Source organism: Oncorhynchus tshawytscha, linkage group LG05 (genome assembly GCF_018296145.1).
Source record: "Oncorhynchus tshawytscha isolate Ot180627B linkage group LG05, Otsh_v2.0, whole genome shotgun sequence".
Classification (NCBI taxonomy): Eukaryota; Metazoa; Chordata; class Actinopteri; order Salmoniformes; family Salmonidae; genus Oncorhynchus; species Oncorhynchus tshawytscha.
This window is the reverse complement of record NC_056433.1, coordinates 50,836,350-50,861,637: the sequence shown is the minus strand read 5'-3', so window position 1 is coordinate 50,861,637 and position 25,288 is coordinate 50,836,350. Positions and strand designations below refer to the sequence as shown.

Sequence of the window (25,288 nt, the reverse complement as noted above, 5' to 3'; positions counted from 1 at the left end):
GTGAGTTTGTGTGGGCTACCACTTCCCGGCTGACCCGTTGTTACTCCTAGACAATTCCCTTTCACAATAACAGCACTTACAGTTGACCGGTGGACAGCAAACAAATAAAACAATTGTTTGTAGGAAATTACAAGAGCCTAGGGAAGTTGAAAACTAGCTAAAACTTTAAAAAATGAATTTACTTTAACACTGACCTTTTAAAAAATATTTACAAATCCATTTCACTTCTTCCTATTGGTCAATACTGTGTAAGGAAAATGGATTGCCAATGTTAATGATCTAATTTAAAGCAACTGATTATTTCAGTTGGGGGGCTGTACTGCAGAGCCAGCTGTGCCACCAGAGACTCTGGGTTCACGCCCAGGCTCTGTCGTAACCGGCCACGACCGGGAGGTCCGTGGGGCGTTGCACAATTGGCCTAGCGTCGTCCGGGTTAGGGAGGGTTTGGCCGGTAGGGAAATCCTTGGCTCATCGCGCACCAGCGACTCCTGTGGCGGGCCGGGCGCAGTGCGCGCCAGGTGCACGGTGTTTCCTCCGACACATTGGTGCAGCTGGCTTCCGGGTTGGATGGCGCTGAGTTAAGAAGCAGTGCGGCTTGGTTGGGTTGTGTATCGGAGGACGCATGACTTTCAACCTTCGTCTCTCCCGAGCCCGTACGGGAGTTGTAGCGATGAGACAAGATAGTAGCTACTAAAAACAATTGGATACCATGAAATTGGTGAGAAAAAGGGGTAAAATTATATATATATATATATATATATATATATATATATATATATGCTTAAATTATTTTACCCCTTTTTCTATATATATATATATATATATATATTATATATATATATATATATATATATATATATATATATATATATAAATGCAACATGCAACAATTTCAACGACTTTACCGAGTTACAGTTTATACAAGGACAACAGTCAATTGGATCTATAGATTTCACATGACTGGGCAGGGGCGCAGCCATGGGTGGGCCTAGGATGGGCATAGGGCCACCCACTTGGGAGCAAGGCCCACCCACTGGGGAGCCAGGCCCAGCCAATCAGAATGAGTTTTTCCCCACAGACAGAAATACTCCTCCGTTTCATCGGCTGTCCTGGTGGCTGGTCTCGGACAATCCCGCAGGGTGAAAAATCTGGATGTGGAGGTCCTGGACTGTAGTGGTTACACATGGTCTGTGGTAGAGAAATGAACATTCAATTCTCTGACAACAGCTCTGGTGGACATTCCTACAGTCAGCATGCCAATTGCACGCTCCCTCAAAACTTGAGACATCTGTGGGATTGTGTTGTGTGACAAAACTGCACATTTTAGAGTGGCCTTTTATTGTCCCCAGCACAAGGCGCACCTGTGTAATGATCATGCTGCTTAATCAGCTTCTTGATATGCCACACCTGTCAGATGGATTATCTTGGCAAATGAGAAATGCTCACTAACAGGGACGTAAACAAATTTGTGACCAACATTTTAGAGAAATAAGCTTTTTGTGGGTATTGGACCAACACTTTACATGTTGCATTTATATTTGTGTTCAGTATATAGTATGGTTGCATAGCAGGAGTCGATAAATACAAGATAAACACATAACGGTTGCTTGTTGTCTGACCCATTTAACCTTCGCTGACATAGGATACCTCATCCGCCCAGACCAGTCTCTGCCTAAATGTAAATTAAATTAAACTGGTCTAATGAGCAAGCAGTAAACATCTAGGCTTAGAAACATCCCCATGTTACTCCACAGATGGTTGTTTGTCAGTGTACAGTACTGTATCTAATGAAATCACAAATCTTTGTTGTCTGGTGTACAATTCCGCCTCCTTATAGATGTCATGGGCAGTAAGCAATTTCTTGTGGGAGGCTCATTGAAAATATGCAAAATATAATATATGCCATTTAGCTGACACTTTTAACCAAATTAGTAATGCGTGCAAACATTTTCATATGGGTGGCCCCCGCAGGGATCATACCCACAATCCTGGAATTGCAACCGCCATGCTCTACCAACTGGGCCATGCCATATTGTTTATAATAATGTCTTAATCACAACAATATAGACTGAGTGTTGGCCTTAAGACAGAGAGGTAAACAGTGCTGTGAAACATCCAGAGGCTAAATGCTACGTCACTGTTGGGCATTAAGTCATATATCCACTTAAAGTGTATACTGTAAGTCAAGCACCACCTATCTAAATCTGGCTTGTCCCTTCATCGAACCATCAAAAATGGAGCATTCCATATTCTTTAATACCTGCAACATGGTGTAATACTACCGTAGCAGCTATTAACTCCCACTGATGCAGGTCTTATCCGCAAAAGGGTCAGTGAGTGCAAGCTTTTCCCCGCCTCCAAGCAGTGTCACGTCTGATTACATTAATCAATATTCCGTAAATACTTTGATTAGTTTATTGAATTAGATGTGTTACTTCTTGGCCAGAACAAAAAGCATGCACCCACGCCGGCCCTTTGTGGATATGGCCGGCGACCCTTTCCCTTCACGCTGCTGGAGTCAGGATGTTTCCACCGTGACTGGAGCCTAAATGTATGGGGATAACAATCCGTCTTTAGCACTTAATCTAATACTCTTTAACTTCAGTAAGCATGGGCTGCCCTGGAAAAGACTGACGTACTTTGGCATTTAATCTGCTGCTTAGGTGCTTCACTTTGTCACTCAGGTGCCTCTTCCTCCTCCGGCTCCCAGACTGTCTGACCCTCCTTAATAGCTTCTGACCCCTCTTGACCCACACCCCCTTAATCTCTCCTGACTCTTTGTTTCCAGGCTTTGACCCTATCTATCAAACACTGGCCATTACCCTCTACTCACAAATCACCCAAATCAATAAGTACAGTAAGTAGCTAGCTCTTCAAGTCATTATCTATTTACTCATTGTTACTAGTCTCCAAGTGTAGAGTGCTGTGTTGAGGCATTTGCCACAGTAGTACTATTGTAGGATCATGATTATCATCATAAGCTATAAGTCACTGCTGACCACATGACCTGACCAGAGAGAACTCTGGGCCTTGACGAAAGTCTACATACCACTTATGGAACTATTACCTTAAAGCCTCTAAAGGGAGTCACTTATGAGAGGCCAAAAACACCAGCACTAATTATGCCTGTAGCGTTAACAGAATTAAACCAAGTTATAGGGTGCTCCAGAAGCAGGCCATGTCATATTCCATTTAATTTAATTTTAATTTAACCTTTATTTAAGCAGGAAGTCCCAATGAGACCAACGTTGATTTTGCAAGGGAGCCCTTCCCATTTCAAGGAAGAGTGACACCTCTTATCTTCATGTACATTTGAAAGCTGTCCTGTAATTACACATGTCAGTCAAAAGCAGTGAAATAATGTAGATATTTGAAGGACCTTGCTCAACTTTTTTGTCCACTGTCATGACCCATATATTTACATCTGTTGTGACATATTGCGTTATTTTATGGCTCGTTATGACATCTACATAAGAGTGTAAAAAAACAACATTTATTCAAATGTGTTTTTTTTCCTGCCAAGAAGTTTCCTTTTGTTTGAAAGTTTGTTTCTTAAGTCTTTTGCTATTGTTGTTGTTTACAGACATGTTTTTTTCCCATCATGTTTTAAATAACATAGAAAATACACTTTGTGACACTATCAAAGAAGCATTATGACCATCATAATCATATAAGCCAGATAGACCTATCAGGTACATGCCCTTATGTCAGTCATGACTCACAAAGAGGGCGTCTTGTCCTGCCGCTGAAATCTGTTCCTACATTCATCCCAGATTAAAAAACATGAGCTCTGGCACGCCCAGAAAAAATAGTTTGTGTGGAGGTGCTGACGGCGAATAAACTATAAACTATCAAAATGAAGAAAGTCGCACCCTCCATATATGAACTCCCAGTAATTTATTGGGTATTTACCAACGTTTCGGCATCACTGTGCCTTCTTCAGGGTAATCGCAGTCATCAGAAAGAGAGCATTGGGGTAAGAGTATGCCTGACATAAATGTGTGCTCAATTACAATGATAATATAACATGGTCAATTTCAGAAAAGATTATAACATTACATAACATACTGTTGACAAGTAGGCTCATGTAAATGTTATAACTAGCATTAAAATAATGCAATATATGTTACAACAGGTCTGAACGTGTCATGACACTGTTATGACCATATTATGACATGTTATGTCAGCAGTTATGACATTGACAGGGTTATGACCGTACCATAACGTGTTATGGCGCTGGGTGTCAAGTAAAGTGTTAGTGTTCAACTCATGAGAACTGCTGGGGATGATATTACAGTCTTTTAGACACTTCAGTACATACACGTTTGCCCATACAGGACTCAAATACACAACCCTTGAGTTGCAGAACAGATTTATGAGGCCATTACTGGGCCGCCACAGTCCAATAAAATCTGATCTAGGATCACTCATAGGACAAATCTGCATGTTTTAGAACGCTAGTTCACCAAGGCTCAATCTCAATGTCATGACAACAAATCATGACCAAGAAGTGCACTAGAGAATAGAGGGTCCGTTATGATGGTGCTGGTCTGATCAGTTCCTTCTGGACCGGCTTTATGGCCCGAGATTACAGGACCCACTGGGGGGATTAGGCATGCAGGCCCAGATCAGTAAACACACACATACACAACGATCAAAATCACGGCAAGAGCACTCCATCTTTCTTAATCTCTCAAGGCATAATATAGGTCATAGGACGTGGGTTTTGGTCTTTAATAATAACATTCTCTGTGCAGTCGGTTTTTAATTAATCATTTCTTTCTATCTGTGGGATTTTGCATATCGTTCCAAGAGTTTTAGAAAATGTGTAATGTGACAGCCTATTTAAATTTACCCTAATGTAAGATATATAAAAAATATACAAAATTACCTGTTGGAAAACAATATAACTACAGCATGTACCTCAACTGAGCATATTCAACATTAGTAGAAAGAATACACATGCTGATGACTTTCACCTAAATTATGAAAATAAAAATGTAACTTCCGAAAAGATTATTCGCAGAGGGATAGGGTTCTACCAATAACCATTTTCATCTGAAGAACCCTTTTTGGAAGACAAGGGTTCTTTGTAAGGGAAAGGGTTCAACCTAAGAACCATAGGTTGATTCTTTAGAAGGCAAGATGGGTTCTACATAGAACTCTTGAATCTGAATAAGCTTTTAAAAAATGTAAATAGTGCCTCAGAGTATAAGCATTAACCCTTCATAGTTCAAAAAGATATGAGTACGTTTTAAACTCTACATACATGTACAGGGCCTTTGGAAAGTACTTAGACCCCTTGACTTTTTTACACATTTTGTTACGTTACAGCGTTATTCTAAAATTGATTAAATATATATTTTTGCAATCTACACACAACAACCCATGATGACAAAGCAAAAGCAGGTCTTTAGAATTTTTTGCATATTTTTTTAAATAAAATATTGAAATACCTTATTTACATAAGTAATTCAGACCCTTTGCTATGAGACTCGAAATTGAGCTCAGGTGCATCCCGTTTCCATTGATCATCCTTGACATGTTTCTACAACTTGGAGTCCACCTGTGGTAAATTCAATTGATTAGACATGATTTGGAAAGGCACACATCTGTCTATTTAAGGCCCCACAGTTGACAATGCCTGTCAGAGCAAAAAGCAAGCAAGGAGGTCGAAGGAATTGTTTGTAGAGCTCCGATACAGGATTGTGTCAAGGCACAGATCTGGGGAAGGGTACCAAAAAATGTCTTTAGAATTGAAGGTCCCTAGAAACACAGTAGCCCTCAATCATTCTTAAAAGGAAGCAGTTTGGAACCACCAAGACTCTTCTTAGAGCTGGCCGCCCGGCCAATCTGAGCAATCGGGGAAGAAGGGCCTTGGTCAGGGAGGTGACCAAGAACCCGATGGTCACTCTGACAGAGCTCTAGAGTTCCTCTGTGGAGATGGGAGAACCTTCTAGAAGAACAACCATCTCTGCAGCACTCCACCAATCAGGCTTTTGTGGTAGAGTGGCCAGACGTAAGCCACTCCTCAGTAAAAGGCACGACAGCCCGTTTGGAGTTTGCCAAAATGCACCTAAAGACTCTTAGACCATGAGAAACAAGACTCTCTGGTCTGACATAACCAAGACTGAACTCTCTGGCCTGAATGCCAAGCTTCACATCTGGAGGAAACCTGGCACTATCCCTATGGTGAAGCATGGAGGTGGCAGCATCATGCTGTGGGGATGTTTTTCAACGGCAGTGACTGGGAGACTAGTTAGGATCGAGGGACAGATGAACGGAGCAAAGTATAGAGATCCTTGATGAAAACCTGCTCCAGAGCGCTCAGGACCTCGGAAGCTGAACCTTCGCACCAGTCTAACAGGACAACGACCCTAAGCACAAAACCAATACAACGCAGGAGTGGCTTTGGGACAAGTCTCTGAATGTCCTTGAGTGGCCCAGCCAGAGCCCGGACTTGAACCCGATCGAACATCTCTGGAGAGACCTGAAAATAGCTGTGCAGTGACGCGCCCCAGCCAACCTGACAGGACTTAAGAGGATCTGCAGAGAAGGATATGAGAAACTCCCCCACACACAGGTGTGCCAAGCTTGTAGCGTCATATCCAAGAAGACTCAATGCTGTAATCGTTGCTAAAGGTGCTTCAACAAAGTACTGAGTAAAGGGTCTGAATACTTATGTAAATGTGATGTTTTTTTAAATGCTAGATTAGCAAACATTTCTTAACCTCTTTTTGCTTTGTCATTATGGGGTATTGTGTGTAGATTAATGAGGGGGGAAACGATTTCATCAATATTAGAATAAAGCTGTAATGTAAAATGTGAAAAAGTGAAGGGGTCTGAATACTTTCCGAAGGCACTGTATATTTGGCAATATCTGTACACAGTAAATTGGCCTGTGTTACCTAATGTTGATTTCTCTGTGTAACATTTCTGGAGTTGATTCAGGAGTTAAATTATGTCTGTAAAGAGGTAAATTAACACTCTGTGGTGTAAAACCGAGGTGTTTGTGTTAAGAACCAGAAGTGAGTGTAATTGTATAATTGTTACTGTGTGAAGAGTAAAACTCTAAAAACCACGCCCATCATGAACATATTTCTCAGCTTACTCTACAGCAGGTGGATTTTTAGAATCATTCTGAATGCAGGTTGAAGGTGATTCAAAATTCCAATTGTCAGAAATCTGGCTATATTCCAATAGGAATTACACATCACTTTGAAGGCCAGAATAATGTGACATGCAGGCCTGATATGGTTTAACTAGGCCTTCAAACAAAGGACTTATGATATATGTAACGTATTGTCATAGAGTTATATTTTAAAGGCTAATAAGGCTGGTGGAACTGCAGAGGGTTCTAGGAAGAATCATTCATAAGGTTCTAGGTAGGGGTTCTAGAAGGAACCCTACATAGAGGGTCCCGTACCTGACAAACATGACTAACGTCAATCAGAAATAAGTAAGTTAAAGGCTGGCCTTGATCCCTTGTTTCATAATTGAATTGCTGTTCCTCCCTACCACTTGCGTGCACAGGGCCGGCTCCAGGCATAAACGGTCGCTTATGGCCCCCAGCCACTAGGGCCCTGAGTTACAGTAGTAGAATACACAAGGAGCCCAGGGCCCCTGACCTCCAGGGGGCCCCCATTGATTAGAAAATTGCTACATTTTCTCTCCGCCCCATGGCAAAATCCATGCATAGTCCCTTTACCCCTACCTACATGTACACATTACCTCAATTTACCTCGACTAACCTGTACCCCCTCACATTGACTCGGTACCGGTAACCCCTCTATTTAGCCTCATTATTGTTATTTTAAATTCACTTTTAAAATGTACATTTTTCTCTCCCCCATCAAAAGGGTAGCCACAAAGCCCCCAAAAGGCCATAGCCAGCCCTGGCTGGGTAAGCAGTATTATTGTGTAACTGTGTCCAGCCTGTAGCATGTGTCCTCAGAGTGTAGCTAACTGATGTAAACAATGGCACTGGGGCAGGAAGCCTTCACTATCAACTGGCTCTCATCCTCATTAACAATCACACATGCCAGTAACCAAAGGCCAGGTGAGCTTTGATTGGGTTCACCTGGTACTTTTGTAAAAGAAAAACACCTGGAAATCCAGTAGCTGACTCTCAGTTCACTCGGTGTTAACAATTCAGTTTCAAAATCCTACTGAAGTTGGAAGGGTATATCTTTCTGACCTATCACTACTCCGGAGCATCACCTCACGGTTAGCCCTCAGATCAACTTCCTCCTTCCATTTTGAGTTAACTGCATCACAGACAACAACAAAAAAACGCACAGGATAATTGGCTAATGAGAGCCTAAAAGGAACTTGTTCTCATATTCAAATATCACATTACCTTTCTAAAGCCATGCACTGAAGGAGAGCTCGCCCCAGTATCTCACTCAATTTGATTCAACAGAGCATGAGGAGGGGCTAAAAGATATTTCAGAGCAGCTTAGAGTGTCAAAAGAGCAGTTTCCATTTGAACTGTAAGCCTGGATTATAGGAGTCTGATAACTGTGTCTGCTTAATTAGTAGCCAATAATTATACCAATGCCACCAAGGTTGTGGCCTGCTGCTTCTATAAGGCTCATAGTAGGCATCCAGGGTTTTTTCTCCATGTTGGCCCAACACTACTTATGGCCCAGTCCAACAGTTCCAGCACAGGCTTGGTCAACATGATCTTTATTTCCCAGTCAACTTTAGGTTAAGCTCAGCCTTGGCCACAATTATCAACGGAGCAGTCCAAGAAAGGCCTGGCCAACGTAACTAATAATGACCCGGTTGACGACAAGTCAAACACCAACATGGTCTCATTAGAATGTCTAAATAGTAGCATTTAAACACGCTTTCAAAATAAAAAAAATTCAATGCTCCCATATCCACTCTGACCTCCACTCTAGCACCAGACTTCTCCGGTCTTATTGGAAGAGCCATAACGATATACTGTAATATGTTATTATAGTGACATGTGTAGTGTTCATACACTTATGCCATGTTCATACGATACTTGGGTGACTAACAAAATCAATGGAGGCCCCCTGGGGGTCAGAGTCTCCCTGGAGGTTAGGGCCCCTGGGGACGTGCCCAGTAGATGAGGTTTAGATAGCCGGCTAGACTTAATTACCTAAGAAATCTTATAAACTGTTAGTGAACATGGACTAATTGAGTGACTGTCAGTGACTGACACAAGAGAAAAACTGCTGATGTGCTACCAATTTTTGAAATTGCACCCATTCTACAGTAAATTGAGACTTAGATGTTTTCTTTGTTTTTGGTGGGGGGCCCCCTAATGGCCGCGGGGCCCTACGCACAGCGTGTCGTCTGTGTATAGGAAGACTACCATAGTTAAACGTCAACATTCTAAAATATTTCTAATGAGATGGCTAACAGAACAAAGGATTTTTTATCGTAAACAAACTCCTACTTAATGTTGTTCTACAGTAGTGAGTTTGCAATAACTTGAGTGCATTTAGAATGGGATCCAGTTGAATTTAAGTGGTTTCCAGTCATTTTAAATCTACTGCATGGTACCGGTAGTGGCCAGTACACTGTAGGGCTCCTCCTTAAATCACAGACAATTCCTTCTTCAATTCACACAATTCCGTCTTCAATACCCGTCGTCTTGAACCAGAAATAAGTCAAATGCCACCTAAATCTTTAAATAAGTTAAAAAATATTCCTATTTATTTTTTCAGCATTTCTTGGAACATTTCAAAGCATCCATGAGAAGTTTTAGGGAAACAAAGCAAATCAACACACAGGCCCTATGGTGATGTGATGGGAGCGGATCAGGACCCAATCTGGGGTCCATCCCATGGGTGAAAGACAAATACCAGGCTTACAAAGACTTAAAACTAATGACATCTTTAATTTGGGTTGTAACGTGACAACAATAATAAAATAAAAATCTCTCCCCTCTCTAATCTGGGTTGAGTTAAATCATAGCTGCTTGAAGACAGAGAAACCTTGGTTGTTTTAGAGGTAAGTCCCTTATCTACATTATTACATTACATTATTTTTTTAATATATTTTTTTTGTAAACCCCAGATGCAGCATGTTTCTCTTCTTTGCAAATGTCCATTGTCCAAAATCCAACAATTTCTGTTCAAACCGAGCACCCCTTTGCTTTTAGGAACTGGATTTAATAAAGAAATTCCCTTTACACAGATAGATCGACTAAGACCTGCTGAGTCACTGGTTTTATGGGAGTATAGGTCTACTACATTTATGGCAAATGAACTGAAAATAAAATAGGATATTCCGTCCCAATCCCCTGTAGCTCCTCAGAGCTTGTACACAGACAAACTGCTGTCAGCTTTGTAATTCCTTACTAATATCAGCAATAACATTCAAGATTTCACATATTAAGCCCCTGAGTCGCAGGGCATATTGCTGGACAATTACAGTCTGAAACAAGCAGATACGGATGATCTGGGATTTAATCCCGGATCAGCATTTTCCCTCTTTCCATCTCGCTCTATCCTTTTCGCTCTCTGTCTCTTATGAAAGAAAAATAATGGCCCCATATTGGTAACACAAATAATGTGTTACTCGGGAAAGAGAATTGGGGTGTGGAGACATGACGAGTTGACTTGCTCCCTCTAATACCACAGACAGAAATAAGTGTAAGGACTCCTCATTACAGTAGATCATTCCATAAAAATACTATAAAAATCGATAACATGTTATGTCTTAGTATAATATCCTGCATCCGTCATCGCACAAACTCAACATACGTTTAAACGATTTTGCCATAAAAACGATATGCTTTTTCTTTAAGCGAATCAAGATGCATGATTTTACACTGTAGCCATTTACAGGATGTGTGCATGCACAAAGCACCACGCGGTATGTTCTACCGCGAACGCAGCAGCAGCAGAAGCAAACGCCTTCATCCGCTACTCTTTTGTCCGTGTGATGCTAGAATACAGAGAGTTTCCCGGGAAAGCTGTGAAGCGAGCGGTAACCACTTGGGTCCACCTGTCCCGGGTTACTGTCCCTGCTCTAGGCAGCTCAAAACAAGAGCCCAGTAGTTATTTGAATAGGATTATTAAATTGACTTCAGCAGCCAGGGCTGTTGTTTGGTCAGCTCTCTCTCCAGCTTCTCCTGTAGTTTCTGGAAGGAGGGCCTCTTCCTGGGCTCAGCCTCCCAGCAGCACCTCATGAGGGCGTAGACACTGGGGGGACACTCCTCTGGAGCCTCCATACGGTAACCCTGCTCCACAAGCTCCTTCACCTCCTTCAGAGACTGAGGAGGGAGACATAAGGAGAAAGATAGAAAAAGATGGGACATGTGATAATGTCATCCCCTCTTAAAGGGCCTGTTAACTTTTTAGTGGACACAAAATGAATATCAAACACACAACATTTTGTCTACATACTGTATCTGGATGCTACAACGCCTGCATTAAACAAGTACAGTATGAGCCACTCATTCTAATTATATGGTTAAACCACCACTAAGCATGCTTTAAGTCAGTCTAGTTGATCCCCCGCTGGCTGCCCATAGCATGTCCTCATATTCCCCCTGACCTGCCAGGTAAACAGGGATAGGGCTGCACAGGAACAACGGATTGACAGTGAGACTGTGTGTCACAGGAGAGTGCAAGTTCCATAATCTCTTCCCCCCTACATGTACAAACACACATACACACTCATGAACACACAAGCTCTCTCACCCTCCTCACCCCACCCCTTCGTTCTTCTTTTTGGCTGGCTGCCAACAGGAGCTGTTGCCGTAGAAACGCGGCCTACAAGCACTAATCCTGGTTTATCCCTGCCATTATTACCTGCTTAGTGCCATTGCTTTGATTCTCTGCTTTACATACCTGTGTGGGGAGTAACTGAGACTCCCTACAAACAGATAAAGCATGAATAAAGAGGATTTTAAGTATGACGTAAATAAATAATGTACCCTTCCATTTCTCTAGAGTTAACAAACTCTGCCGTGATGACAGGGCAGTTATCGGTGCTGCTTCACCAAGACTAGGGTGTTTTTCTTCAAATGAACACATATGGTGTCAATGAAAATGTAGTGCTAAAGAAACAGAGGTCTGGGACAGACTACAGTATATGACCGCATCAGAAACCATGGGACAGAAATATGGTTTAAACTTATTCACAGGGGTCCCCTACTGGTAAAACATCATAACTACAGGACCAGAGCCAAGCTTATGAATCCCCTCATTTCCCCCGACACCCATTCAGGAGAGATAAAATGAGTCCGGTGCAAATCCTTGTCCTGTGACGCACTTACACGGCCTTTAACCTCCGACGGAGTTTCCTTCGTTTCAATTCCGTAAGTCTATCAGTGGATAAAGCACTGCTGACGTATGTGGATAATGGGTCATAAAGGCATTCATGTAAAAAAAATATATTAAAAAATAAACATTTCCCATTGGGACCAACCATAATAGGTGAAGCGCGCTGGTGTCAGGATGTCTATGGTGCACCAAGTAGTAAAAACTACTGGGTTGGCACTTTGTCACTGATCAGAGGTAAGATAAGGACACTGGACACTGTCGCAGGTATCCAGAGGACACCGTGGCTCTCGTCCCACAGGCTAAGACCTCTGGGACACCTGCTGCAACACTGGTGTCAGAACAGAGGACCTAGGAGCTTCCATGAATGACAGAGAGCTATGGCATGCCATCGTTCCGCACATTACAAAAAAAAGTGAGCAACTGGGGTGGACTGCCTTGATTGATTTTTCGAAGGGAAAAAAAAAAAACAGTACAAATTTTTGTGGCATTGTGCTTCCACAGTGACTCATAACTCCACTGATCATTATGAACGGTGATGTAAAGTCAGGACTCACCATCTTGGGGTAGGGTTGTCGACCATAAGAGAACATCTCCCAGAGGAGAACACCGTAGCTCCATACGTCTGACCGCGTGGAGAATTTCTGTAAGACAACCACACATAACCACAAAGGCAAATCAATGGCAGGTAGCAAAAATCACAACACCGATGGCTGACTGACATGAGAAGTATTGTCTAATAACGACATAGGCTAAAACCCTGACACCAGCCAACAATCGTACACGATTCACGTGAATTATACATTCTTTAAGTCTGTGAATACACATACGTCTGTACTGCAAGCGTGGTAAAACTTTCGAGAGGTAAACACCATCATACCTCTTTCTTCAGGGCTTCAGGGGCTGTCCATTTGACTGGTAGTTTAGCATTGTCTGAGGCCTTGCAGTCCAACTTGGTCAATCCAAAGTCACTGACCTTGGCCACGCCCTCGTTGGAGACCAGGATGTTACGGGCCGCTAGGTCTCTGTGGACCAACCTCTTAGACTCCAGGTACTCCATACCCTCACATACATCTCTGAACACACAACAACACACACAGTCTTATATACTGAAATAGACACAAATGTAAAGTTGGTAATGCGGCAGGGAGAGTACCAAGAAGAGCCATTCAACTGTATATGGGATGGGATCAGCTATGAATGACTGCTAAAGGGCAGTGTGACTGTAGTAATGTACAGTGTATAGAGTTCTATTTAACTCTATGATATGGCCTCACAGTGCAAAGCGCAGTAGCTGGTCAGTGTTGATGACATAACGGCCCCTTGTCCGGAGGAAGTTCACCAGATTACCCTGCAACGCACAAATAAAGAGATGGTTGGAAAAGAGTTGTGTAATCTAAATTAGTCCCTAAGTGTGTGCTTGCTACAATTGTTTTGCATCAACAAGCTTTTAAGGCCGGTCTCCTGGACTGAGATCAAGTCTACTCCTGGTATATTTGTTAGTCTTGATTGACGGTGATGACAGATTGACTGTACTGAAGTCACGGCAGCAGTACCTTGGCCATGAGCTCTGTGACGATGTGCAGTCCATTGTGTAGGATCACCCCCAACAACCGCACCAGATTCTTATGCTGCAGTTTCCTAGTGGCGAGTCAGACCAAAAACAATCAATTAAGGAAGGAATGAAGGCTGAGGAAGCAAGGAAGTAAGCAAGAAAAAGGAAAAAGGGGGACGAAGGGAAAAAAGACAGATAGAAATTCCTAAATGTAATTCATTAAGTTAAGCAAGAAAACATGTCTCGTTGCTCTCGACTCACGTCATAACAGTGGTCTCTTCTAAGAATGCCTGTGCTGTTACATCACATTTAATGTTCTTTACTGCCACCTTCTGGCCCATGTAGTCTCCTTCATACACCGCTAGGGGACAAAAGGATGAGACTGTCAATTAAACCTGTAACATCTAGAATCAGGGTTCAATTCAACGGTAGAATGGTTACCGGCTCATTAAAAAAAATTCACAATAAGACATTGCAATCTCACCTCCAAACTCCCCCTCCCCGATACTCCCTCCCAAGGTCAGCTCCCTGATATCCAGCAGCCATCCCGCTGTGACACAGACAGAGACACCAGTCTAAAACAAGTAGCTTTTCATTCTTTATAGCTCTCACTTCAAAAGAAAAGACGTGAGACACACCCTCCCACCCACAAAATACCCTGTGGCCCCCACCCAGAAAGGCATAGATCTCTGAGCCTTGAGGAGGCCAACTCTGACACATCATGAGACTGTAAAGCCCAAGCACTTACTTTTAGACAGCTCCAACTCAGCTGACTTTGTGCCCTCCTTCTCTTTGGGCTTTAGAAGTTTGGTAACAATAGCTCCCTTGTGCTTGGAGTAGAACTGCAAAGATAGCCATTAGTGACAGCTTATATTAAAAACAGAGACTGAACTATACTGTCATTGACACTTTTGGAGAGAATAATGCTGTGTTAGAGAGCTAAGCTTCAACACCTGCTCCATATCAGCTGTGGCTAGTGCACTCTGTGGCTAGTGCACTCTGTGGCTAGTGCACTCTGTGGCTAGTGCACTCTGTGGCTAGTGCACTCTGTGGCTAGTGCACTCTGTGGCTAGTGCACTCTGTGGCTAGTGCACTCTGTGGCTAGTGCACTCTGTGGCTTTGCAGTGAAACTAAAGAAGACTTGTCCTGACGACTGTTATGACGTGCCGTTTGAGCTAGATTTACTAAATATATCTGTCGCAAACTTATGAGGGTTGTTCATTTTTTTTAAAAACTAAGTTCGTTGCCAAAACTCATAACACAAGTGTGTGTATGGGCCACATACAGTATACTGAATGTATGTACAGTATTTAATGTTAGTTTTTCATTCTAAACTAAACCAATTTAGTACTATCGAAACGAAAAAACAGAATGATGGTATGGTGAACTGTGAACTGTACACAAACATGTTTTATTTTTAAATCCAATAGTCCTGCCCACAGCTGTGTGTGTGTCAGGGAGCAGCTGGATTCTCCCTTTATTTCCTCACAAGAGTTAGTCAGCGATATGGGTCTGGACTAAAGACATCTGTGCTCCACAGATAAGGGAGTGGTGAGGCATATTTAGTCTTTACAGTCACTCACATCTCCAAACACCATTGTGGCTGTGCTTTCCAATAGCTCGGAAACTCACAGGCTCAATATAAACATTAAAAAGGTCTGCTGAGACTTAAGTCTTTCTTGTAAACCGTAAACGACACTTCCTTTCAAATGGGTCACAGTTAGCCTTGGTGTGGTTCAAGTCAAATTCAGTGTGATCATTTTTCCATAGAGAGGCTCCCTGTTGTGACAATGAACATTAGCTCATCAGTATAAAACCCTAGGCAAGATATTTGTTAGAAAACCCTCAAATCAAATGTTATTTGTCACGTGTTGTAAACCACAGGTGTAGACTAACAGTGAAATGCTTACTTAGTGGTATTTTCCAACAATTCAGAGTTACAGATAAAGTGACACAAGGAATAAATACACAATGAAAAACTAAAACGATTCAAAATAACATAGCTATAAACAGCGAGTACCAGTACCAAATCAAATCACATTTTATTTGTCCTGTGCCGAGTCGATGTGCAGGGGTACGAGGTAATTGAGGTAGCTATAGGGGTAAAGTGAGTAGACAACAGGATATAATAGAATGAGCTGTATCAGCAGAGTATGTGGTATGAAAATGTGTGGATGGCGTCAGCATGCAGGTCGTAGCAAATACCGTCAGCATGCAGGTGTGGGCGTATGTAGTGTGTGTGTGTGTGTGTATGCGATGTGGTGTAAGTGTAATATGTGTGAGTTGAGTCCAGTGTGTGTGGATATGCAGGTAGTCCTGGTAGCCATTTGATTAGCTATTTAGCAGTCTTGTTTAGCATTTGTATGGCTTAGAGATCGAATCGTACTACACCGGCTCTGACGCTCGCGGGATGTGGCAGGACTTGCAAAGCATTAAAGATTGCAAATGGAAGCACAGCCGAGAGCTGCCCAGTGACACGAGCCTACCAAACAAGCTAAACCACTTCTATGCTCGCTTCAAGGTAAATAACACTGAAACATGCATGAGTGCACCAGCTGTTCCGGAAGAATGTGTGATCACGCTCTCGGCTGTGTACTGCGAGCATGAGCTGACCAACTGGCAAGTGTATTCACTGACATTTTCAGCTCTCCCTGTCTGAGTCTGTAATAACAACATGTTTTACGCAGACCATCATAGTCCCTGCGCCCAAGAACACGAAGGTAACCTGCCAAAATTACTACTGACCCGTAGTGCTCACGTCTGAAGCTATGAAGTGCTTTGAAAGGCTGGTCATGGCTCACATCAACACCGTTATCCCAGAAACGCTAGACCCACTCCAATTTGCATACCACCCTAACAGATCTACAGATGATGCAAACTCTATTGCACTCCACACTGCCCTTTCCCACCTGGACAAAAGGAACACCTATGTGAGAATGCTATTCATTGACTACAGCTCAGCATTCAACACCATAGTACCCACAAAGCTCATCACTAAGCTAAGGACCCTGGGACTAAGCACCTCCCTCTGCAACTAGATCCTGGACTTCATGACGGACCTCCCCCAGGTGGTAAGGATAGATAACAACACATCCTCCATGCTGATCCTCAACACAGGGGCCCCTCAGGGGTGCGTTCTCAGTCCCATCCGGTACTCCCTATTCTCTCATGACTGCACAGCCAGGTACGACTCCAACACCATCACTAAGTTTTCCGATGACACAACAGTGGTAGGCCTGATCACCGACAATGACAAGACAGCTTATAGGGAGGAGGTCAGAGTCCTGGCCGTGTGGTGCCAGGACAACAACCTGTCCCTCAACGTGATCAAGACCAAGGAGATGATTGTGGACTACAGGAAAAAGAGGACCAAATACTCTCCCATTCTCATCGACGTGGCTGTAGTGTTCCTTGGTGTCCACATCACCAACAAACTAACATGGTCCAAGCACACCAAGATAGTCGTGAAGAGGGCACGACAAAACCTATTCCCCTTCAGGAGACTTAAAAGATTTGGCATGGGTCCTCAGATCCTCAAAAGGTTCTACAGCTGCACCATCGGGAGCATCCTGACTGGTTGCATCACTGCCTGGTATGGCAACTGCTTGGCCTCCGACTGCAAGGCACCACAGAGGGTAGTGTGTACGGCCCAGTATATCACTGGAGCCAAGCTTCCTGCCATCCAGGACCTCTATACCAGGCGGTGTCAGAGGAAGGTCCTAATAATTGTCAACGACTTCAGCCACCCTAGTCATAGACTGTTCTCTCTGCTACCGCACGGCAAGTGGTACCGGAGTGCCAAGTCTAGATCCAAGAGACTTCTAAACAACTTCTACCCCCAAGTAATAAGACTCCTGAACATCTAATTAAATGGCTACCCAGACTATTTGCATTGCCCCCCCCCTCCCCTATACCTTTGCTACTCTCTGTTGTTATCATTTATGCATAGTCACTTTAATAACTTTACCTACATGTACATATTACCTCAATTACCACGACTAACCCCCACACATTGACTCTAACGGTAACCCCCTGTATATAGTCTCGCTATTGTTATTTTACTGCTGCTCTTTAATTACTTGTTACTTTTATTTCTTATTCGTATTTTTTTAAACTGCGTTGTTGGTTAGGAGCTCGTATGTAAGCATTTCACTGTAAGGTCTGTTGTATTCGGCGCATGTGACTAATACAATTTGATTTGATTTGAGTAGAAGCTTTTCAGGGTCCTGTTGGTTCCAGACTTGGTGCACTGGAACCGCTTGCCGTGCGGTAGCAGAAAGAATAGTCTATGGCTTGAGTGTCTGGAGTCTGACACGTTTTTGGGCCTTCTTCTGACACCGCCTGGTATAGAGGTCCTGGATGGCAGAGAGCTTGGCCCTAGTGATGCACTGGTCCGTACTCAACACCCTCTGTAGCGCCTTGCGGCCGGGTGCCTTGCAGTACCAAGCAATGATGCAGCAAGTCAAGACGCTCTCAATGGTGCAGCTATAGAACTTTTGAGGATGTGAGAGCCCATGCCAAATCTTTTCAGCCTCCTGTGGGGGAAGAGGCACTGTCGTGCCCTCTTCACAACTGTGTGGGTGTGTATGGACCATGTTAAGTCCTTAGTGATGTGGACAACAAAGAACTTGACGCTCTCGACCCACTCCACTACAGCCCCTTTGATGTGGATAAGGGTGTGCTCACCCCTCCGTTTCCTGTAGTCCACGATAAGCTCCTTTGTCTTGCTGACATTGAGGGAGAGGTTGTTGACCTGGCACCAGACTGCCAGGTCTCTGACCTCCTCCCTATAGGCTGCCTCATCTTTGCCTGTGATCAGTACTACCAATGTCGTGTCGTCAGCAAACTTTATGATGGTGTTGGAGTCGTGCGCGGCCCCACAGTCGTGGATGAACAGAGAGTACAGGAGGGGACTAAGCAAATACCCCTGAGGGGCCCCCGTGTTGACGGTTAACGCGGCAGATGTTGTTGCCTATCCTCACCGCCTGGGGACGGCCCGTCAAGAAGTCAAGGATCCAGTTGCAAAGGGAGTCCCAGGGTCCTGAGCTTGGTGATGAGCTTGGAGGGAGGTATGGTGTTGAATGCTGAGCTTTAGTCAATGAACAACTTTCTTACAGAGGCATTCCTTTTGTCCAAGCGTGTAAGGTCAGTGTGCATCATCTGTGGATCTTTTGGGGTGGTATGAAATTTGGAGTGGGTCCAGGGTGTCTGGGATGATGGTGTTCATGTGAGCCATGACCAGAATTTCAAAGCATTTCATAGCTATAGATGTGAGTGCTACGGGGCGATGGTAATTTAGGCAGGTTAACTTGGCGTTCCTGAGCACGGGGACTATGGTGTTCTGCTTGAAACATATAGGTATTACAGAGTGGATCAGCGAGAGGTTGAAAATGTCAGTGAAGACACTTGCCATCTGTCAGCGCATGCGCCGAGTACGATCCAGGAATTTCGTCTGGCCCCGTGGCCTTATGAATGTTAAGCTGTTTATTAAAAGGTTCTGCACTGCGTACACATATCCCAACATGTTCAGCTAATTTTCTATATAAAAACTCCTGACCCTACCAATAAGGTCTGTCTTACAAAATAGATTTTTTTATCTCAATGAGACTAAACTTGATAAATAAAAGTTTAAATAAATGAAACAGATCTATCTCCTCCTCACCTCGATCATGTCTAAGAGGTTGTAGAAGTACTGGGTGTTGTCGATGGTCAGTTTGCTGTCCTGGTAGATGACTCGGTAGTGGATGACCTGGCTGGAGTAGCTGACACAGAGCACGTAATCACCATGGTGGCGGATGGACTCCCGCACCAGGAACAGGCCATCCTCCACAGGCAGCAGCTTGGACACCGCCTCAGGACCTGAGATCTTCCCATGGAACCAGCTGGCATGGACCAACAAAGTTATTGGTCGGGATTAGATAGATATTCTATAAAGGGCCAGGAGTTCTCGCATGGTCAGGAAAACCACTTGGCCCTAGCTCACAGCTAACCAAACTGGACCAAATCTTCCATCTCAATTGTACTATAGTTGTATGCTATAAAGTAGGTGTATTGTAGTATAGGTCTATATATAGAAGGCCAGACGCATAGCCTTAAATTGACCTACGGCATGAGACTGAGACTAGGGTCGACGCAAATGGCCTCTCGTTCTCGCACGTTGGTGGCAGCGACGAGTCCTTCCTCTCCTGTGGTGTTGTGTCTGGCCTTGTAATGTTGTTTCCCCTAGAAAACAGCATCAGAATAGCATTCAGTAGAATCGTGCAAATAGCTTCATTTCATCTCAACTGTATTTATAGAGCCCCGACCAGAGTAGACAGTGCACAAAGAGCAGGGGAAAGTTTGGATTATTACATTTGAAAAGTACATTGTGAGCAACGAGGGCACTTGAGCCCCTTTTCTGACCCCAGAATAACAACATAAGTTGTTATGTACCGTCCCCGTTTCCACAATAGTGAGGATGTCTCCTTTGCCGTAGGCCAGTTCACCAGCTTTAGGTTTGCTGTGGTCACTCTTGGCAACACGTGTGCCAGACGCCCAACTCTTCTATAAGGGAGAGATAGAGAAGGCGACTTTGACATTTACAGCATCAGTTGCTCAGAAACTCAAAATAAAATTCAAGTTCAGGCATGGTGGTACATTAACCAGTTATTTCTCAGGAGGGAATGAGTCACTATTACCTACAAACTGATAAACAAGCCATGCAGTTTCATGACAGAACTAATGATTTTATTTCCCAGTAACTGACCCGGGACATACAATTGATACATACCGTTGCCATCCTCAAGAATAAGTTTGCGATAGATGTAAATTCATCAGTAATGAGAACACCTGTTCAAGGAGAGCAAATTTCTTATGAGAAACACCATCTGGGAAACTTGTAACACAATTCTAGCAATAATAGTAGGCTAAATAAACAATACGTTAGAGTAACAGTAGCCTACCACTGCTCCCTTCCCAGTCATTAAAATATATACATTCCTAAAAAAATAAACCCTATTTGAAGGAGCAGTTCAATATAAAAAATATAAAAAGGCAACAGCATTCAAACAGACCACTCAGGGTGGGACATCATATGGCAGTCAGATACCTGTGGCTCAGCAATGAAGCAAACTGTATTATGGTCCAAAGACAGATGTAATGAGTGGTCATTAAGATGCAGGCATTTAGTGAGCTGTCGCAATGGACGTGTGAACTGAGACTATTTATTTCCTGATAATGAGAACTCAAGTGAAGCTATAACATTGAGCTGAAACTGTTACTTACCTATGGGAACACGCTAAATGTGTTCACAATGTCGATCAGCATTAGTATTCGATCTGTCATATTTCTCATTGCAGTTTCGATTTGTGGAATGAGTGCGGAAGCCAGTGACCAATTGCACCGGCGCGTCGCATTACAGGCTATTTAGTAACCAAGAGAATCGAGGTAGAAATGGATGCGTAATTCTTCCTTCATGCGGTTAAAAGTTCCAACGACAAGCACATAATGTTAAGATAATGGCTATAACGCCAACCCAGGGATGTCGCCAGTGGGGCTATGATATATAAACAGGTATATTACGAGTGTCTGATTGGGATGTTGTAACCTGTAACACCTGAGTAAAGGATTATGCTTTAACTTTACCAAACTCTCCGACGTGAGTTATTCACATTAAAACATGGTGTCAGCGAAAATAACCCAAAGTCAAGCGCCACGGAAAATAGGATAATGTATGTGGACAATGTAATCGCTGTCGGATGAACACAAATAAGTGGAACAAATGAGCGAGTACGAAGAGCCTGCAATGTCTCTCAGTCAAATTCCGGTGGCTAGCGCCATGGACATGAACGGCGATTTGTACCAAAACGGGTTACTTTTCCGTGATCAGTGGGAGAATTATTAAAACGCGACAGGTTTATATATATTTTTTAAAGACCCGCATGTGAGAGTGGCAACACTGCTCAGTGTTATTGGAAGAGAGTGCCATATGCTTCAGCGTCAACTAAATCTGGGGGAAGAGGATATAAACAATTATAAGAAAATCCTTGACGTTTTACAAATACATTTTGAACCCACTCGTAATGTGATTAATGAAAGATTCATTTTTAACATGTGAACAAACTCAAGCAGAGACGTCTGGTCAATATATTGTGAGGTTGCGTCAATTGTCGGATTCTTGTGATTTCGGGTCAATGAGAGACGAAACGATCAGAGACAGACTTGTGATAGGCTGTAAAGATAACGGAACCACAACGCTGAATAAAAAGGCATAGATATATACAGAGCAAACGAACAGACGCAGATCCAATTAAAAAAGATGAACACTGTCCCTGCAGAGGCAGAATCATTCACTTATGCCACTCAGAACAAATACAGAGACCATGTCGACAGAAAATGGAAACAGGATTCATCGGACAGTGGTCTAAGGAGAAAAATACTAAATAAGTGTGCAGGTACTGTGGATCAACACACGCAAGAGCCAAATGCCCACCATATGGGGTTATATGCAAATTCTTTGAAAAAAAACAACATTTTGCAAAAGTGTGCAGACAAAGTAAGCCTGTCAATCTGCTAGAACAGGATACATGCAGTGATCAAAATTATGCTGAAGAAGCAGACATGCTATACATGAGATGTTAATTCTGTTCAAAGTGGCAAAGATAAATGGTTTACAAACTTTAAAGCTTACCCCATTGATATGTAATAACTGTGATTATGATCCAAGTAGCACTATCAAATGCCAGCTAGACAGTGGCTCAGCTGTCAATATACTCAGCGACAGAGACTTTATGCAAGTAATGCAGGATGGAGATACAAAGCCACAACCAAGCAAGGCTAAGGCAGTAGGGGAGTGAACTACAAGCCAATCAGGATGGGGAAACATGTACTCAAGTTCCAAGTGGTGAAAAACCTTGCAAAAGCCTCTCCTTTCAGCAGAAATATGTGAAAAACTTAAGTTGCTACAGTTCAACCACCAGCATGCCATTCATCATGTCAACACTAAAAACAAAAGGTCCCACCAGACTCGAACACCTCAGAGGCAATATTGAAACAGTTTGAGGATGTTTTTGAAGGGCTTCGCCTGGTGGTGGATGAGTCTGTTAGATCAGTTCAACAGCTTCCCCTCTGAATCCCCATTCCACGGAAGGAAAAGATACTAAAGGCTGTTGAGTCAATCGAGGAACAGGGTGTCATTACGAAGGTCACCAAACCTACTAAGTGGATAAGCAACATGGTTGTGGTGGAAAAGCCTGGCAAAATAAAAACATTGACACCCACGGAGCAAGGATATGGCCGACTTAAAAAGGAGTGCCTAGCCATGGTGTTCGCCTGTGACCGTTTTGATCAATACCTTCATGGTAGGAACTTCATCACGGTGCACACTGATCACAAACTGCTTGAGGTTATCTTCAAAAAACCTCTTCTGTCTGGGCCGAAGCGACTTCAAAAGGATGACGCTAAAGCTTCAGCGTTATCAACCACAGGTAGTATACAAGAAAGGAAGACACAGGATGCTAGCAAAGCTCATTCAGCAGAGGAAAAGACTTCTCCAATGCTTCAGTCTTTTATCCTAAGAGGCTGGCCGGACACAAGAAAGAGTACGCCCATCCTGGTGAGGGATTACTGGACATACAGAGATGAACTCACAATGCAGGAAGAGGTTGTCTACAAAAGCGACAGGGTGGTAGTGCCAGAAACTCTACGCCCAATGATTCTCTCTCGTATCCATTCAGGGCACTCAGGGGTCAATGCCAGTCTCAGGAAAGCCAGAGAATCAGTATTCTGGACCAACATGACCCAAGAAATGAAACATTTTGTGGCTGTGTGCAGCATATGTAATGCTAATCTACCTAAGCAGCAAAAGGAAACGCTGCAGCCACATGACAACCAACACGTCTAAAGTGGGAATGGATCTGCTCACAGTAAAGAACGTTCCTTTTCTGATTTATAGTGAACTACTATTCAGATTTTTGGGAGGTGGAGAAAGTGATTTGACACAACAGTCGGTTGCATCATCGACTGTTGTAAGCAGCAGTTTAGCAGGTATGGCATACCTGACAGTGGTGTAGTTACAGATAATGTGTCCCAGTTCACGAGTCAAGACTTTGCTTTGTTTGCAAAAGCCTGGGGAATTCCATCATGTGACCTCTTCACCATACCACAGTCAGAGTAATGGTAGGTCAGAGTCAGCAGTGAAAATAGCAGACAAAGGCAATGCAGGTACAAGCCATTTTGGCAGAGGGCTTCGGCAGCAGTACTGTACAGCACCTAATGTCTAGATGCACCCACTCTTTGTTGCCAACAACTCCCAAGCTCCTCGCACCAAAGGTCTTTGGGGATGTTCAGGCACACAAAGTGCACGTCAGGACAAGTCAAAACATTACTATGACCAGCATGCAAAAAATCTGCCTGTAATAAAACAAGGCCAAACTGTCAGAATGCTCCTGTCACCTCACGCCAGGGATGCCACTTGGGAGGACATACGCCCAGTTCAGGAGAGCATAGGACACAGGAGGGACAAATGGGAAGATCCTCTGGATGGTGTGGGCAGGACACATAATGAGGAGATGGGGAAGACCCCACCAGGGCAGTTATCTTTGCCGACCGTACCTACACATTTTCAGGAGGCTGTGGGAGAGGACCCCAGAGGTGCCCAATATGCTACCAGTGCGACGCACTAGGACAAGGGCTAATGTAAGACTGCCCCTGCGGTATGGGCACTGTGGACAATTTTTTTTAATTTAAATTTTTTAAAATTAAGTGTTTAATGTAAATAGGTATTTTCACTGTGGTATCAAATTGGTATGAAGTGTTTGAGCTAACTCAAAATTAAAAGAAAAATGTTAAGATAATGGTTATAATGCCAACCCAGAGATGGCACTAATGGGGCACCTATCTAGGATATATAAACAGGTGCATTATGAGTGTCTGATTAGGATGTTGTAACATGTTATACCTGAATAAAAGATTATGCTTGAATTTGACCAAACTCAACGACGTGAGTTATTCACATTAAAACAATGAGGTTGTGTGTTGTACAATAACCTCTCTAGGCTAGGGGGTGGTATTTTCACATCCGGATGAAAAGCGTGCCCAAAGTAAACTACCTGCTACTCAGGCCCAGAAGCTAGGATATGCATATTATTATGCTAGGATATGAATATTATTAGTAGATTTGGACAACACTCTGAAGTTTCTAAAACTGTTTGAATGATGTCTGTGTGTGTAACATAACTTATTTGACAGGCGAAACCCCAAGGACAAACCAACCAGGATTTTTTAAATTTTTAGGTCACTCTCTTTTCAATGGGTTTTCTATGGGGATCTAGATTTCTAAAGCACTTGCTTGCAGTTCCTATCGCTTCTACTGGATGTCAGTTTTTAGAAATTGGTTGATGTTTTTCCTTTGAGAAATGAAGTAGGGCTGTTCAGAACGAGGGTCGAGTGAAGTGTACTGTTGTGGTTGGGGCACGTGACCTGAACTCGC

The 25,288-nt window shown here is 43.2% G+C and overlaps 1 protein-coding gene across 4 annotated transcripts; it reads right to left on the bottom strand.

Annotated features, from left to right (window-relative positions):
- Window positions 1–9,851: 9,851 nt before the first annotated feature.
- On the bottom strand, window positions 9,852–22,867 carry LOC112250783 (megakaryocyte-associated tyrosine-protein kinase). 4 transcript variants are annotated; one of them, XM_024421207.2, is made up of 13 exons: window positions 22,490–22,867; window positions 20,591–20,649; window positions 20,173–20,364; window positions 19,928–20,043; window positions 19,484–19,703; window positions 14,570–14,663; window positions 14,306–14,371; window positions 14,083–14,182; window positions 13,823–13,907; window positions 13,544–13,617; window positions 13,147–13,342; window positions 12,824–12,910; window positions 9,852–11,254 (listed from the first exon to the last, which is right to left on the bottom strand). In XM_024421207.2, exons 2-13 carry the CDS (start codon window positions 20,597–20,599, stop codon window positions 11,057–11,059), a joined length of 1,437 nt encoding a protein of 478 aa, XP_024276975.1. In that variant the 5' UTR covers window positions 20,600–20,649; window positions 22,490–22,867; the 3' UTR covers window positions 9,852–11,056. The 4 variants fall into 4 exon arrangements, with proteins under 4 accessions (XP_024276975.1, XP_024276974.1, XP_024276978.1 ...); XM_024421206.1 differs by lacking the exon at window positions 22,490–22,867 and adding an exon at window positions 21,085–22,472; XM_024421210.1 differs by lacking the exon at window positions 22,490–22,867 and adding an exon at window positions 21,085–22,469 and having other exon boundaries at window positions 20,254–20,364.
- Window positions 22,868–25,288: the final 2,421 nt, after the last annotated feature.

Excerpts from the sequence above, each read along its gene's own strand:
- LOC112250783 (XM_024421207.2), bottom strand. Across the intron at positions 19,704-19,927 it reads CCTAGTCTCAGTCTCATGCC|CTGGTTCCATGGGAAGATCT; the intron begins GTAGGTCAATTT and ends GGTCCATGCCAG. Across the intron at positions 13,343-13,543 it reads CAGCTACTGCGCTTTGCACT|AGATGTATGTGAGGGTATGG; the intron begins GTGAGGCCATAT and ends TTGTGTGTTCAG.